This window comes from Heterocephalus glaber, unplaced genomic scaffold, assembly GCF_053883595.1.
Source record: "Heterocephalus glaber isolate CG9 unplaced genomic scaffold, H.glaber_assembly_v1.0 deba00001561, whole genome shotgun sequence".
Classification (NCBI taxonomy): Eukaryota; Metazoa; Chordata; class Mammalia; order Rodentia; family Bathyergidae; genus Heterocephalus; species Heterocephalus glaber.
Window position 1 is genome coordinate 5,319,449 of NW_028258349.1, and position 15,248 is coordinate 5,334,696.

At 40.7% G+C, this 15,248-nt stretch overlaps 1 protein-coding gene across 1 annotated transcript; it reads left to right on the forward strand.

Annotated features, from left to right (window-relative positions):
- Positions 1-1,335: 1,335 nt before the first annotated feature.
- Cd5l (CD5 molecule like) lies at positions 1,336-12,464 on the forward strand. Its single transcript, XM_004858770.3, has 6 exons — positions 1,336-1,493; positions 4,022-4,048; positions 6,599-6,922; positions 7,949-8,335; positions 9,191-9,511; positions 10,937-12,464. Exons 1-6 carry the CDS (start codon positions 1,466-1,468, stop codon positions 10,939-10,941), a joined length of 1,092 nt encoding a protein of 363 aa, XP_004858827.2. The 5' UTR covers positions 1,336-1,465; the 3' UTR covers positions 10,942-12,464.
- The last annotated feature ends 2,784 nt before the right edge of the window (positions 12,465-15,248 follow it).

Sequence of the window (15,248 nt, forward strand, 5' to 3'; positions counted from 1 at the left end):
TGGTGGAATTCTGCAGAGTTTCTTATACTTTCCTTTCTGTAAAGCATCTTTCTTGTTGTGAAGCAGTTTTCACATGCTATTTGCATTATTAGACCATTTGCTTGGGTGTGTTTGTGTAGTACTGGAGATTGAACCCAGGGCCTTTGCACTGAGCTACATTACCAGCCTTTTTATTTTTAAAAAATATTTTGAAGGGCTGGGGATTTAGCTCAGTGGTTCCTCTGCCTGCCTTGCAAGCTCAAGGACCTGAGTTTGATACCTTGGTACCAAAAAAAAAAATTTTGTAACATGGTGTGGTGAAGTTTCCCACACTGGGCTCAAACTTTTGATCCTTCTGGCTCAGCCTCCTAAGGTGTAGATCATGTTCTTTCATTCATCCATGCACTTTCTCCATCCATCACATTGTTTTCCATTCACAGCTGCTAAAAACTTTTTCGAACATAATAATAAATGAAAGAAAGAGAGGATTAAAAACCAGTGCTTGCAGTGGACTAAGTGTGCTAAGTGACTGATTATTACTAAGAAGCTAAGCTATACCGATGCAGAGGAAAAATTACCCTGCTTGAAATAGCAGGGGTTGTAATTGCAAAGGAAGTTGAGTGCTTGGCTAATCTAGAGTTGAGAATCTTGTGAAACACAGCCTTACTCAATACAAGAGAGCAGTCTCTGTATAACTGAGGGTCTTGCTGCTCCATCTCTGTCCATTGTCCATTGGACCTGAAGACCACTTGAGTTCTGCAGTAAGGGCATCCAGCATCACAGGGACTCATTGCCACTCAGCTCTGAACGATGGGCTCACAGCAGCACAAACACAAAAGAAGAGAAGACCTATGATTGAGCCTTTGTGTAGCCCTGGAAAATCTGGCTTGAAGGTAATAAAGCAGCTCTATAAGCAGAGATGAATACCTTGCCCCTGAACTATGACCTATAGAATGGGTCTTCAAGGGTATCTCCACATTTATGATATGACCTGTGACTTCCTTATTCTCTAAGCACCTCTTTCTGAAGTAAAGGAATTCAAATTGGCTGACTTCTTCCACAGTCCCTTCTTGGAGGCTAAGCCTTGTCTAGTCTTCTAAGAGATGGCGACTTGCCTATTCCTGTGGGAGCTGTTTCCCTTTACATAGTGAAGAAGTGAAGCAGGGATGGATGGAGCTCAGCTCACAGCAGAAGCAAATCAGAATGGCCTGTTTACTTTTATTTTGTTTTGCTTTCAGGATCTCTCTGCCAGTTCCAACTAGTTCCCTTCCTCTAGATTCTAAACATGCTGAATTCAGTAAAGTCCAACTTTATAAGTTCTGTTTCTTAGGTCCATTGGTTACCGCCCATCTGATAATGCTTCTGCTGCACACAAGGGCCAGCCTCTCTTCCTCCTCTTACCCCACTTGTAGCCAAAGCTGAACACTTCTGCTCGGGGTCCACTTCCAGCTTTAAGTTTCAGCTGTCCCCTTCAGCTGTCCATATCATGTCTCTGCTACTCACCTTGATCCTTGGTGAGTATCTCTGCTCTTCTTGATGTAGATTTCAGGGTTTTCTGAAAACTTTAGAAAAATCTTTTCTCTACTCATATTCAGATATCTTTCAAGGATATCTTCCTCATTTCTACATCTGGCAAGTCTTCTAAGCTCTAAAATGTCCCTTTATTCAATCCAATTTATAATATACTTTGATTGTAAGCTTTTTCCTATTTTTCTGTATTTGCACCAAGAAACTTATGGCAGCTTACCCCATTCTCCTTTGAAATAATTACTCCTATATGTATATTAATAAGAAGATTAGTGAGCTAGGTATAGTTGTGGATGCCTGTAATCCCAGCACTTTGGGAAGCTGAGGCAGAAGGATTGCAAGTTTGAGCCCAGCCTGGGCATCTTAGTGACATCTTGTTTCAAAATAGAAAGAAATTAGAAAAGGGCTGGTGATGTAGATCAGTGTGAAGGCCCTGGGTTTAATCCCAAGTACTTAAAAAAAGATAAATAGATGCTGGTCATTAACATGTAGTGTAAGGCAAGGAAATAGAGCTGCAAAAGTATCAGCGTTCATTGGTCATTTTGTCTGTTTTCCTCTGAAAAGTCATCCGTAGAATGTTTCTCTAATTTTCCTCTGTTTCTTTTGATAGGTTAGTCTAGAAATTAACCTAGATAATATGCAGATTTTGGAGCCCAAGAGAGCTGTTTTAGTCCTGGCTCTTTGATTTATTAGCTGTCTGAATTTGTAGGTTACTATACTTCTCTGAAATCTTGCTTTCTAATTTATGAAGTGAAAATAATATTATGTTCTTCAGAAGTTTGTTAGGAACCTTTTCATAAGATAACTAATACAGGGCATCTAACAAAGTCTGCTAAACCTATACCTTAACCAATCACACCCATTTTTATTGCCTTGATGATTTAGAGCAGTGGTGATGAACCTATGACACACATGCTGCAGTGGGCTATTTTTATCACTGAAAGCTCTACAAGCTTTGCCATCACTGATGTAGTGCATTACCAGAGCCCACATGTGTCTATCAATTTATTCCCACTGTAGGGTGTTGGCTCTATTTTAAACACCACTACATCCCCAATAGCACCTGACAGCTAGTGCTGCCCTCACAGATGTTCAACTAAGTCTCCCAGGTTCCTTCAAAATCCCAGCTCCCTCATGAAGTCTTTCTGGTCTGTGCCACCTGCAGTTGTCCACCCTGTGAGCAGCTCCAAGTCACTTACTGGCTGTCTCACTTTTGCACCTGCATACCAAGCCTGGCACATTCACTTTCTGTCTCAGGTACACAGGTTTTATGTGGGAGGTTATGCAGTGATTCACGTGTGGATGATATAACCATCACTTTTAGACAGTTGCTGGTAAGATCTCAAGGACTCTGAGGGTGGCCACATATTGAAGAGTATGGCCATGGGGTTAATGAGAAGTTATCTGCAAACCAAGAGAAGGAAATATTCCAGGATTAACCACTGAAATATTTGGATCTGCCTGACAAGTTCCAAGGTGGAGGTCTAAAGATATTTGCTGTTTCAGAAAAATCCTATAAGATAGAGATGGGGTGAGTGATATAGTTGAAAATGCCTAGGCCTCAAGCACTACTGAAGGTCACAGGACTCAGGAGTCTTTAGCATTAGGAAAGAGTCTAGAGGAGTCCAACCATACAGAGATCTTATAGAAATAAACAAACAACCAAAAAACAAACAAACGAACAAAAAAACAATATTCCTAGGATGTGCTTAGCACTTAAATCTGGGGATTTCAAACTAAATATAGTCCTGACCTGTTCTGATCTGCTTTTGAGTTGATCCTCTAAATTAGGTGCCAGCAAACTATATTCCTCAAACTGAGAATGACTTCTACATTTTTTTAATTGTGGGGAGAACGTAAGAAGAAAAATAATATTTAATGAAATGTAAATTAAAATTTGCATGCATAAATAAAGGTTTATTGAAACGTGGCCATGTCTCTTTGTCCACAAATACATGGCGGCTCATGTTAAAAGGGCAGAGCTGAGTAGTTGCCAACAGTGACTGTGAAGCCCACAAAGCCTGAAATATTTACTTTCTGGCTTTTCAAAAGAAAGACTTTGCTGTTCCTGATCTAAATGCAGTGTCAGTGAACACTGGCAAACTCGGCACTGTCCTCTAGTCTCTGCACTGTCCTGATGGTACCCTTAGGTCTCCACCAGGGCACCTTTCCAGCAGCCCAGTGCTCTTTTCTAGTGAGCAAAGAAGCTGAATCACCACACTTCTACTTCAGGCAGTTACAACCCATCATCTCATTGATTGGAAAACCATGTCTACCTTTGCCTTAATGCATGTAAAGGGAACAGGCTAGATTAGTTAGCTGTAGTAGAATTGGTCTCCGAGGTTCCTGGCCAGGGTCCCCTGAGGATCGTCATCCCAGGAAAAGAAGGTCACAGTAGACTCTGTATTTACCACTCTAACTGGTTGACAAATGCCTTCTAGAGAATTGAGTTCTTTGAATAAAAAGCCTCAGAAATTTATTTCATGACCTGACTCACTTCCATTTTTTTCCCTAGCCATTTGCCCTGGACTTGGCCTCTTAGGTAAGATATGGGATTGGTGGGATGTGGGAGGGGGATGCCAAGGGAAAGACTTCCAGGATTGGGAGAGGGAAGCTTCCTGGGCCATGGAGAGAGACTATGGTTCAAAACAGTCCCCAAACCCTCCCTTTCTAACTTTCCATTCTTTTTTTTTTTTTGGTACTGGGGATCAAACTCGGGACCTTGGACTTGTGAGGCAGGCAGCGGAACCACTGAGCTAAATCCCTGGGGCCTAACTTTCCATTCTACCCAATCAGCCTTATGTGGGTAAATTTCCACTTCCAGAACCTGGAAGAGTTAGCTGTGGTTTAAGTTACCAAGGGACCTCTTCCCACTTTTCTCTGTGACCCAAGAAGCTTGGCCAGCATTGAAATGAGAGAGAGATTTGTTTCAGGTGCAGAAGGCACTTTACCCCTGTCTTACTGACTTTCTCATCACTAGGGCAAAATAACTGGATACCTACAACTTAAAGGAGGAGAGGTCTATTTTGGCTCATGTTTTCAGTTCATGATTGGCTAACTCCAGGGCAGATATGGCTGCTCTTCCTGTGGTTGCCAGAAAGCAGAGAGAAACAAAGAGAGGAGGAAACAGGGACAAAAATATACTCTTCCAGGTCACTACTCCATTCTTGCCTTCTTCATTAAAGGCAAAAATTTTACTTACTAAAATGAAATAATAGCCAGGAATGATCTGATATTAATTATTTACTGGAATACACGATAATGTCAACTTGAACTCTAATCTTAGGTCCAATGATCCAAAAGTTATTTCTGTGTGACTATTTTGAATTACATTTTATCCAGATATATAAATTTTAAGCTCAAATATGCAACAATGGAAATTTATCTTAGGTTTTGTGGTAAAATTTTCCTCTCCTCTTCATTCTTTATATTGCCCTGTGCCAAAAAAAATGAAGAAAAAGAAACAAAAACAAATAAGTCAACCAAACATAAACTTCTCAGGGCAGTTTAAAGTCAGCCAGATTAGAGTTTTCTCAGTCAACCACTGCTCCTGGGTTGATTCCAAGTTCTGGGAAATTTGTGCTGAGCTGAGACAAGGGAACAGTGGTAAGTTAGGAGTCACATTCCATCCATGCAGGCATCTGGGTCATCCCATGTGGCTCAGCATGGCCTCTATTAAGCTGCTCATGTCCCATTAAAACACAAACCACCAGTCCAAATGCAGCCTTTCCTGGTGTACCAGATCTTTCTCAGCTAGCTGTTCCACTATAAAAAGATGGGGCAAATTCAGCTTTCTGCTACACACACAGCTGCCAGGTTCCAGATTTGCTGAGATTGTCTTAAGCTACAAACTCTTAAGCTTTTTGAGGGGATAAGTCATGTGTTTGCTCAATCACTGTTCTCTGAGTTTATGACACAATATCTGAGACAAATTGGGTGTTCAACAAATATTTATTGTCTGATGGGCTTTTTGCTGGTCTACATAGCCATCTCCACCCCACTTCTATGTCTTGGCAGGAGAGAGAGAGAATTTCTGTTAGTCTTTTCCACACCTAGAATTCGAATCAGTAAATAGAACCAAGTCTTTGATTCTTCAAAATGTATCTGTAGGATCTGTGGTAACTTTTTGTTATCTCCTAGAATGCTCTAGTGAAATTTTTCGGCTCTGAGACTCTGAATCTCTGACTCTTCCCTTGCTTTGTGCTTTTCACATTTCTTCTGAGCCAGGTGGTTGGACAAGAGGGGATGCCGTGGGAAGAAACAAGAATGGGTAGTGTTGGGTCACTGACGGTGGAAGAGAGTGAGGTTGTTTAGCCTAAATTATGTAAATGATGCTTCAATCTGGATACTGTGTGAATTATTAGATGTGACCTTTACACCTATGTTTTGTCCTGGTGCTGCCATTATTAAATAGTACAACCGCAGGGCCATCATTTCCATGAGGATCTTTTTCCTCACCTATGAAATAGTGGGTAGTTGTGATTATGATTATCTCTACATAGCCTTCTAAATCTTTATTTTTGTTTGTTTCTTTTTTTGAGACAGGGTCTCACTCTGTAGCTCAGGCTGGCCTTTAACTCACTATGTATCAAACACTGGCCTCGAATTTGTGGTGATCTTCTTGCCTCAGCCTCCCAAGTGCTGGGATTAGAGGCATGCACCACTATGCCTAGCAGGTCCTTCTAGTTCTGACCATCAGAGTCTAATGATTCTACTGAATCAATCAATCTCTTTCCCTTAATCTGAAAAAGCCAGCAGTAACATCTAGATGGCTTGAAGTGGAATTTCTTTTTTTTTCGAACCGGGGATCAAACTCGGGTCCTTGTGCTTGCGCAGCAGGCTGCAAAACCACTGAGCTAAATCTCCAGCCCCAAGTGGAATTTCTTAATAGCATATAATTAAGTGTGTGGTAGAATCAGAGCTCAGAGATGGAGTCCTGAAGCTCCTTCCTTCTCTTTTAAACTCTCCTTTCTAGTTCCTTACCTTGGCACATCCTCTGTCTGTCTGGAGGCATCCAAGATTGAGTAAGTACATCTCTGAGCACCCACTGGGCTCCTCCTGGGTCTCCAGCTGATATCCCATCTCTTTGCAGAGTCTGCACCCAGAGTACGACTGGTGGGAGGTCCCCACCGCTGTGAAGGGCGAGTGGAGGTGGAGCAGAATGGCCAGTGGGGCACCGTGTGCGATGATGGCTGGGATCTGCAGGATGTGGCTGTGGTGTGCCGGGAGCTGGGCTGTGGAATAGCCAAGAAATCCCCTAGTGGTACTCAATACAAGCCTTTGGCAGAGAAAGATCAGAGTGTCCTCATCCAAAATGTCCGTTGCAGTGGGATGGAAGACACACTGGCTCAGTGTGAACAAGATGAAGATGTTTTTAATTGTCCACATGAAGAGGATGCCGGGGCATCATGTGAGAGTAAGTACTGTGGGGCTCAAGGACCATCTACTAGCTGCCTGGTCTTCATTCCCTGTCATGGGCTTCCACACAGTGGCTAGTTGGCTCTTTATCCCTCACAGCTCACACTTCCTCAGTTGTGAGCCCTGGAATTATTACTCCTACCACTGTTTTTCTTTTAGTTTTATCTATATAAGACCATGCCTCTCTCTCATTTACACACATGAAACCAAACATACACATCCACTAAACATTTGTTGAATGATGTATCCTGTGCCTGAGGTGGAGTTAGAGGAAAGAAATGAGCTCCCAGGCATAGTGTGTACTTTTTGGGTAGTTTCAGTTCTTATAGAGTCTGTCATCTTGTCAAGTAGGCAGGAGAAGCTGACAAGAAAGCAGTGCAATCTCATGGTTAGTTTGATAGATAGTAACAGATTGATATGTACATACACAGATCTGTATTCTTTTAGCTCCCTACACATATTTTCTTTCCAAATTTAATAATAATTTCTCACTCTGTGTACTTTTCCTCTTTCATTAGACTGTGATTTGACACAGGGGCTAACCTAAGTCTCCTCCCACAGAATTTATGAGAGAAACAGTTACTTTTGCCCTGATGCTGAAGTCTCATTCTTATTTCTTAGAAAGGTTGAGGATTGGAATAGTTAGTTAATGCCAACATTGAACCAAAAAGTTTTTGATCTTTTATGTTTACATAAAAGATAGATTTATGTGCATATATAGTGTAGATTATGTTGCCTCTAATTCTGTCTCATGAAGAACTGAGCAACAATGAGATGAATGTGAAAATAATTAGACAAATTAAAATGCTGCAGAAATGATAATAATTCAGCCTGACACAGAGAAACATTCACTTCATTGATTCACTCATTTATTCTCTCAACACGCATCTATTAGGCAGTGCTCAGCTCTCTAGGATACATTGTATTGAACACAAAGAAATGAGGCTTGTGTACCTGGGATGCCTTTTTCTGAGAAGACCTTGTTCTTGCAAGCAACAGACACTCTGGCTTTCTTTCTCCACAGAGCCAGAAAGTTCTTCCTCTACAGGCCCAGAGAGCTCTTTTTCTTTGGCCCCGGAGGTTCCTTTCTTCCTAGTTCCAGACAGCGTGCGGCTGGCCAGTGGCCCTGGGCACTGTGTGGGCCGAGTGGAGGTGGAGCACAAGGGCCAGTGGAGCACTGTTTGCAAAACAGGCTGGAACCTCCAGGCTGCGAAGGTGTTATGTCGGCAGCTGGGATGCGGGAGGGCCCTGGTGGCCCAAAGACAATGCAAGGAGACTACCCAGGGTCAAGGATCCATCTGGATGAGCAAGATGACATGCTTAGGAGAAGAGGCAATGCTTCAGGATTGTGATTCTGGGCCGTTGAAGAACAGCTGTACCCATCATGACGACGCATGGGTAGAATGTGAAGGTAATGGAAGGTGAAGCTTACTTATCCAGAGACTAGGCTCATTTATGGAAGTGATCATTAAGTGGAATCCCATTCAAAGAATACATACAGACAGCTACTCATGCACCAATGGGCCAACCAGCCAAACATTTAATTGTGTGGATTGTCTGTTGTCTTATTTTTAAAATGGGTATGATAATAACTGTTTTTGCATGTGAAAGTGTTTAAGCAATTTTGTGCACTATATTAAAATTAACTGCTATTATACTGAATTCTGTAGAGACAGGGCACACTACTCCAAACATCTGTTGAGTTCTTCAGTTTTTTTTGTTTTTTTTTTTTGGTACCAGGGATCGAACTCGGGTGCTTGCGCTTGCGCAGCAGGCGGCGAAACCACTGAGCTAAATCCCCAGCCCGAGTTCTTCAGTTTTTAAAAGCTACTAGAAAATCATTCATAAAAGGAGATAAAAAAGAATTAAGATGTGTTATCTACATGTATCAACTCCCCATAATAAATGTAATCATTAATTCCTCAAATATAAACTAGTAAAAAAGATTTATAGGACTGGGGATTTAGCTCAGTGGTTCCACTGCCTGCCTCCCAAGTGCAAGGTCCCAAGTTTGATCCCCAGTACCAAAAACAAACAAACAAACAAACAAAAAGATTTATAAAATAGATGGGAAAGTAAAACGATCCCAGGAAACAGACCTGAGCCACAGAGGTTGAAACCTGATGGAAACCTAGAGTTCATGCTTCAGTCACAGAAGCACAAGTGGAAAGTTTCAGTTGTGCTGTTGGGATTTGGGTGAGGGTGTATGTTTTTTTCTCCTTTCCCATTCTCTTTCCAACTTCCAACTTCCTTCTCCACCCTGCAGATGCCTTTGACCTGAGGCTGGTAGGAGGAGATAAGTTTTGCTCTGGGCGACTGGAGGTGCTGCACAAGAACGACTGGGGCACCGTCTGTGATGACAGTTGGGGAGAACAGGAAGACCAAGTGGTATGCAAGCAACTGGGCTGCGGGAAGCCCCTTTTTTCATCCTCCAAAACCCAGAAAAGATATGGTCCTGGAGTTGGCCGCATCTGGCTGGATGATGTTCGTTGCTCAGGGAAGGAGAAGTCTCTTGACCAGTGCAAGCACAGGTTTTGGGGCCATCATGACTGTGTCCACAAGGAAGATGTGTCTGTGACCTGCTCAGGTGAGTCCATAGGTGGCGTTCACAAGAGCTGGCATGGGGGACAATGGAGGAAGAAGGTTGGTGAGAGTGGATTCTGGGGATAAGGGTAGCTCTACCAGTGTCAGAGCCTCCCATGGCCATTCCCTGCTTCCTGTGTACTTCCAGGTGTAGGACTGAGGCGTTCTAGTAGTGGACTTTCTGTTTTCTGGAGGAATTTATAGGGATATAGTAAATGACATGCAATTAATGAGTATAAGAATAAATAGAGTTGTGATAATTATTTGATCAACATCCTTATATAAAACACAAAGGGAGTGAGAATCAGAGAAAACAAGCCATTTCCCAAAACTCTAAAGCTTGCCTTCAAATCATATACCAGAACTATAATGACCAGTCTTTATTTTCAATTCAGGATTAGTGTTCTTAGATAACTCAGTCTTCAAACCCTTAGTGTATTATTCCCCAGATTTTATTTTCAGCGTGTGTGGGGCTCTGGTAGGGAGAACTTTGAGAATGTTCATGGGAGTCTTATCAAAGAGAACAGGATATCAGCTCCAAAAGTTAGACCTCTTCAGGGGAATGGAGAAGAAGTGGGGCCCGGAAGTCTAAGTGTGGCTCCTGGGTGACTGACTCAGGGGAGCCACAGGTCTGAAGCCCAGGTGTAGAATTAGGGTGAGAGCTGTTCATGGAGGGCTCTTTGGTTAAACAACCAACCAATAAGCAACCAACTGGTAAAAACTGATGTTTAACCAAAAACATGGAAGCAGTTAATGTCTAGAAAAGGATAAATTTAGTGACGAAAGACCAGGTTTTGAATCCTGCCACTGCTTCTTTGAAGCTATAATTCTAGATCATCACTTAATGACTCTGAACCTCAGCATTTTCATCTGTTACTGAAATAGGAAAACATTCTCCCCATTTACCTTAACAATTTCTGTGAGTTTCTGAGGCTAGAACATGGGTTCGGCATCTGTGGATTCAACCAACTACTCATTGAAAATAAGTATTTGGGAAAAAACAATCACATTCTCATTCAATATGTACAGATCTTTCTCTTGTCATTTTTCTCTTAGAAATACAGTATAACTGCTATTTGCATAAAATTTACCTTGTATTAGAGTACATAGGAGGATGTTTGTTATATACCACACAATGTCGCTTTGTAATAGGAGATTTGGACATCTGTGCATTTTTTGGTGTCCAATTTTCTGTGGATACAGAAGAATGGCTGTAGTGTTTGTGACTCACACAGGAACTGGTTGAATAAGGTGCTAGCATGTTGAACAAGATTTTGATTTGACTCACATCCATGAAGGATATGTGTATCTCCTTAGCTCGCCCCTATTCTGCACACTAATCTGCTCCCTTTAGTCAATTTAGCTTGAATGAAATAATTCCTTCCAAGTCTACCCCAATCCTTAACTGATTTTTCTCTTCTTTTTACAGAATAGTATCCTGGCCATCTTGATGTTTTATCTGGCCTCTGTTGGCCCTGCTTGTCCCCTGGTTGTTCTCCTGAGACCTAATTATCCTAGTGGTCACACTGGGCCCCAGACTTCTGCCAACTCTTTCTCAGCCTCTCAGGAAATTGAACACTGTGCTTAGACCTTGATCTCAGGGACAAGAACCACCTCATTGTTGCCTGGAGATATGAGCTGTTGAATCCTTTTGGAGAAAATGAGCTTTCCATTGTGCTTTGCTCACTGCTGACCCCTTGGCATTGTTTCTGGTCTCTATTGCCTCTTCCCATCTGGCTATTATCCTCAGGCCTGCTGCCTGGACCAGATATGTGTGGCATTATTAAGACAATATCTATGTCTGTAAACAACATCAAAGGAAGGAAACCCCAAAAAGAACATTTTAAAGGAAATATGGGTAGACAATTTTGGGAACTTGAGAAAACAGAGTCTTTTAGAACTCTTGGTATCAAACTTTAGCTGACCACAGCAAATAATAACACTACTTTGCTATTTCTTGGGGAAGGTAGACTACACTTTCAGTATCACAGCAATTTCCTTTAGCCCTAGATGTTTGTGTGACACTTAGAAAAAGATGTTTTTTCTATTCTAGTAAAATATCTTTGTTGTCTCCTTCTGTGCCACCTGACAACATGGTTGGCATTTAACAAAAGGAATCCTACAAATGTATTTTACTTTATCCAAAGAAAAAGGCATTTGTTAATGAGAAAAGGTCAAGAGAGAGGCAGAAAGAAGTTAGAGAGAGCTACTGTTGTGTCTCATGCTACTCAGAAAGTATCATTTTCATTTTGTCAGCAGGGACTTTGCATCCTGTAAACTTGAGGCAAGGTAGAATGATACTGAAGAGAGAACTGAAATTTAATTATAAATCTCAGCAATTTTAGATTCCGAGGTTAAGCTGATACTAGGGCTGGATTTACACTATCTAATAAATTGGACCACGCAATCTCAACAGTTGCCTATATGATATGCTTTTTTTGCTCATTGGGAAGCAAGTATGTCAGCTTCTCAGTGAGAATATTTTGAACAGGATTATATAGAAGAGAACCTGGCAGCAAATACAACCATATGTATAGTACAGCTCTCCTCTGGATAGAGAATTTTCTTCTTATTTTCTGTTCCAGTGTGTGGGCCCAAAGTTAATTCTGCCACTCTTGCCCTTCTTTTTAAAAAATCATCTTATTTTGTTTTTGATTACCATGTATTAATTGTACTTATTAATGGGGCTCAGTGTGATACTTTAACACATGCATACAGTGTGCACTGACCAAATTCAACCTCTCTTTATCCACCCTGCCCTCCTCGTCCTCCCCAAACTCTAGTAATCACTATTGTACATTTAGGTGCACTTGTTCAGTGAGACATATGACAGAGAACACGTGATACTTATCTTTCTATGTTTGACTTATTTCACTCGACCTCATGTCCTCTACTTGCATCCACTTTGTTACAGGATTTTTCTTTATGGCTGAATAAAATTCCAATGTCTATGAATACCATATTTTCTCTATTCACTCATTTGTGGATGGTCACCTAGGTTGATTCCATATCTTAGTTGTTACAGTAGCTCAGGTGATTGCTAGCATTTTTTAGCAATAAAATCTTTTTATTAAGGCATGCACATTGTTTTTTAGACATAATGGCATTGTACGCTTAACAGGTCACAATGTAGTATAAACATAACTTTTATATGCACCAGGAAACCAAGAAAATTCATATGACTCTCTTTATTGTGATATTTGTTTTATTGCTGTGGTCTGAAACCAAACCCCCAGTGTCACTGAAGTATGTCTATAACCTCTCCTCTAACAGCTCCTTCAGCCACATGGGCTTTCTGTCTCTTCCAAGACACGCTGAGTTTACTGGTGAGTTTTCCAGAGGTGTAGGTTTTGAGGAGAGAAACTGTCAGCAGCTCCGTCTGAGCCTGTTGAGTCTGATATATATTAAACTCCTTCATAGAGATGTTCATTAAAACTTTAGGGGAGATCTCTGGCCCTGAAGATATAACCTGAAAATTACTGCATATGTGTACTATTCAAAGCCATGAGACTGGGGTTGAATAAGAGAAGAGATCCAAGGACTGGGCCTCAGGGTGCCACAACATTTAGCTTGGACTCCCCTGGACAAGGACTCAGGTGCAAATTATTTATTGGGTGCTAAAACCAGGAAACACTTGTGAGGGACTCAAAAAGTGAGTTAGAAAGGGAGAAAATCCAATGAAGTAAGAATTAATGAGCTGATTACTGCTATGGGTTTCCTTCCCACTGGGAGTTTTCTGATGTGTTGTGTACAAATCATTTCAAAATGAATATGCCACTGGCTTTCTGGGTTTCCAGCTTGCAGACAGCAGGTCCTGGGGCTTTCCAACCTCCATAATTATGTGAGCAATTTCAGTATAATAAAATTACAACACATTAAGGTCAATGGAAAAGTACAACTATTTACTCTAGGTGGGACCACTAAAGGGCTAGACCCTTCAGGAATGAAGGTTTGGGTTATCTTACCAGGTAAAGAACCATGACTAGTTGAAGTGCTTGCTGAAGCAAAGAGAATACAAGATGGGTAATAAAAGAGAGTAATTGTAAATACCAACTATGACCACTTGACAGGTTATAGAAATGGTGATCAACTGTTATGAGCATTTTCCCTTATTTTGCCATGAATATATTTGTGTATATACATATATATTTGTATACATATATGGAGGAAAATAAAATATTTGATATATATACAGTATATGTTTTCCTCCCTCTCTTATTCCTTTATCCTGTAACATAAACTATATTGACTTATTTAAGTCAATCTTTAAGTACTGTTAATTTTATGCCATAGTATTTAAATTAATGACATATAAAAGAGAAGAGTAATAATATCACTCAATGGCTTTTCATCCACTTCTGGATTAGAAGTGAGAGAGTTTTCAGTTGTTTTTCAGATAGTTTCATCATGTTAGGTGGAACGAGGACCTCATTATTGCCTTCATATAGAGATTAAATATAGTTTAAGGAGATGGGTTGCCAGGTTGACAAAAGGGTAGCCTTGTAATGGTTACTTTTATGTGACAACTTGCTCAGTCATGGAGTGTCCAGGTATTAGATTAAATATTATTTCTAGATGTGTCTGTAATTCTCCTCTGGATGAGATTAGCATTTTAGTTGGTTGGTTGGGTAAAGGAAACAGGGACCAAGTCTCCTTAAAACTTCCCTGATTCCTAAAGTCCTTCCCTAAATTTTTCAAATGTTTATCTAAAGAGACGTTCCCCTTCTCTCATCAGATAATCAGGGGTTAGCTCTGATATTTTCCTATCAGTTATTCTGGCCTTGCTAGGGCTCATCTTCTGTGTCTTATTTGAATCATCACTTCTCGTTGATAATTTTCTTCCTGAGGGATAGAGAGAAAAATATCTCCCTTTTATGGAAATATGAGTAGAAAATGTATACCCCTAACAGTACATAGCAGGGATCCAATAAATAAGTATACAGAACTATTTTGAAAATGAAATCAAAGTGATAGTGGATGTTAATGCCCAATTGTGAATCTATTGTGTTATTTGTGTAGCTTTTGTGAGGAAAAAAACCATGCCGATAGCTCATGGTTTACACTGCAGACTTTTATTTATTGTCCTGGTTCATTAAAGGGCTACAGTTGAAGTTTTCCTGGCTCATCTGGCCTAAACTGGGCATGGGTCTAGGCTGTAGGTTCAGTCAAATTTCCTCCTACTATTCTCTCATTCTGGGATTCTGATTGCAACAGCCGTCAAGCTAAATCATGCAACTGCAATTAAATGTCAGGTGGGATGTATCAAATCCCTTGGACATTTATATCTGTATAGCCAAGATATAATACACAGCCACATCAAAAACCAGTGGATCAGGGACATACATTTCTGCCAAAGGATATTTAAGAGAGTCATCTGCCAATGGGAAAGCACATATAAATCTCTTATAGGAAGAGAGCCAAACAGTCAAAAGCAGTTGTCCAATCTATTACAATGACATGAAAGAAATTTCTTCTTCATGGACCACATTTTCTTCTTCCATGAAATAGGGGAGCAAAGATTGCTCCCCAAAATGTTCACTAGTTTCTGTATTAGAGGCCTTAGGAGAATCAGAACCAATAGAATGAGTATGTAGAGTAGCCCCTGGATTCTGCATGCACATATTGAACCAACCCCCAATCTGCAATACTGAGAAAAAAAAGAAAATACAGACCAAGATATTTTTTATAAAAACATGCAAAGACTTTTGTTTCTTATCATTATTCCTTAAACAAATACAACT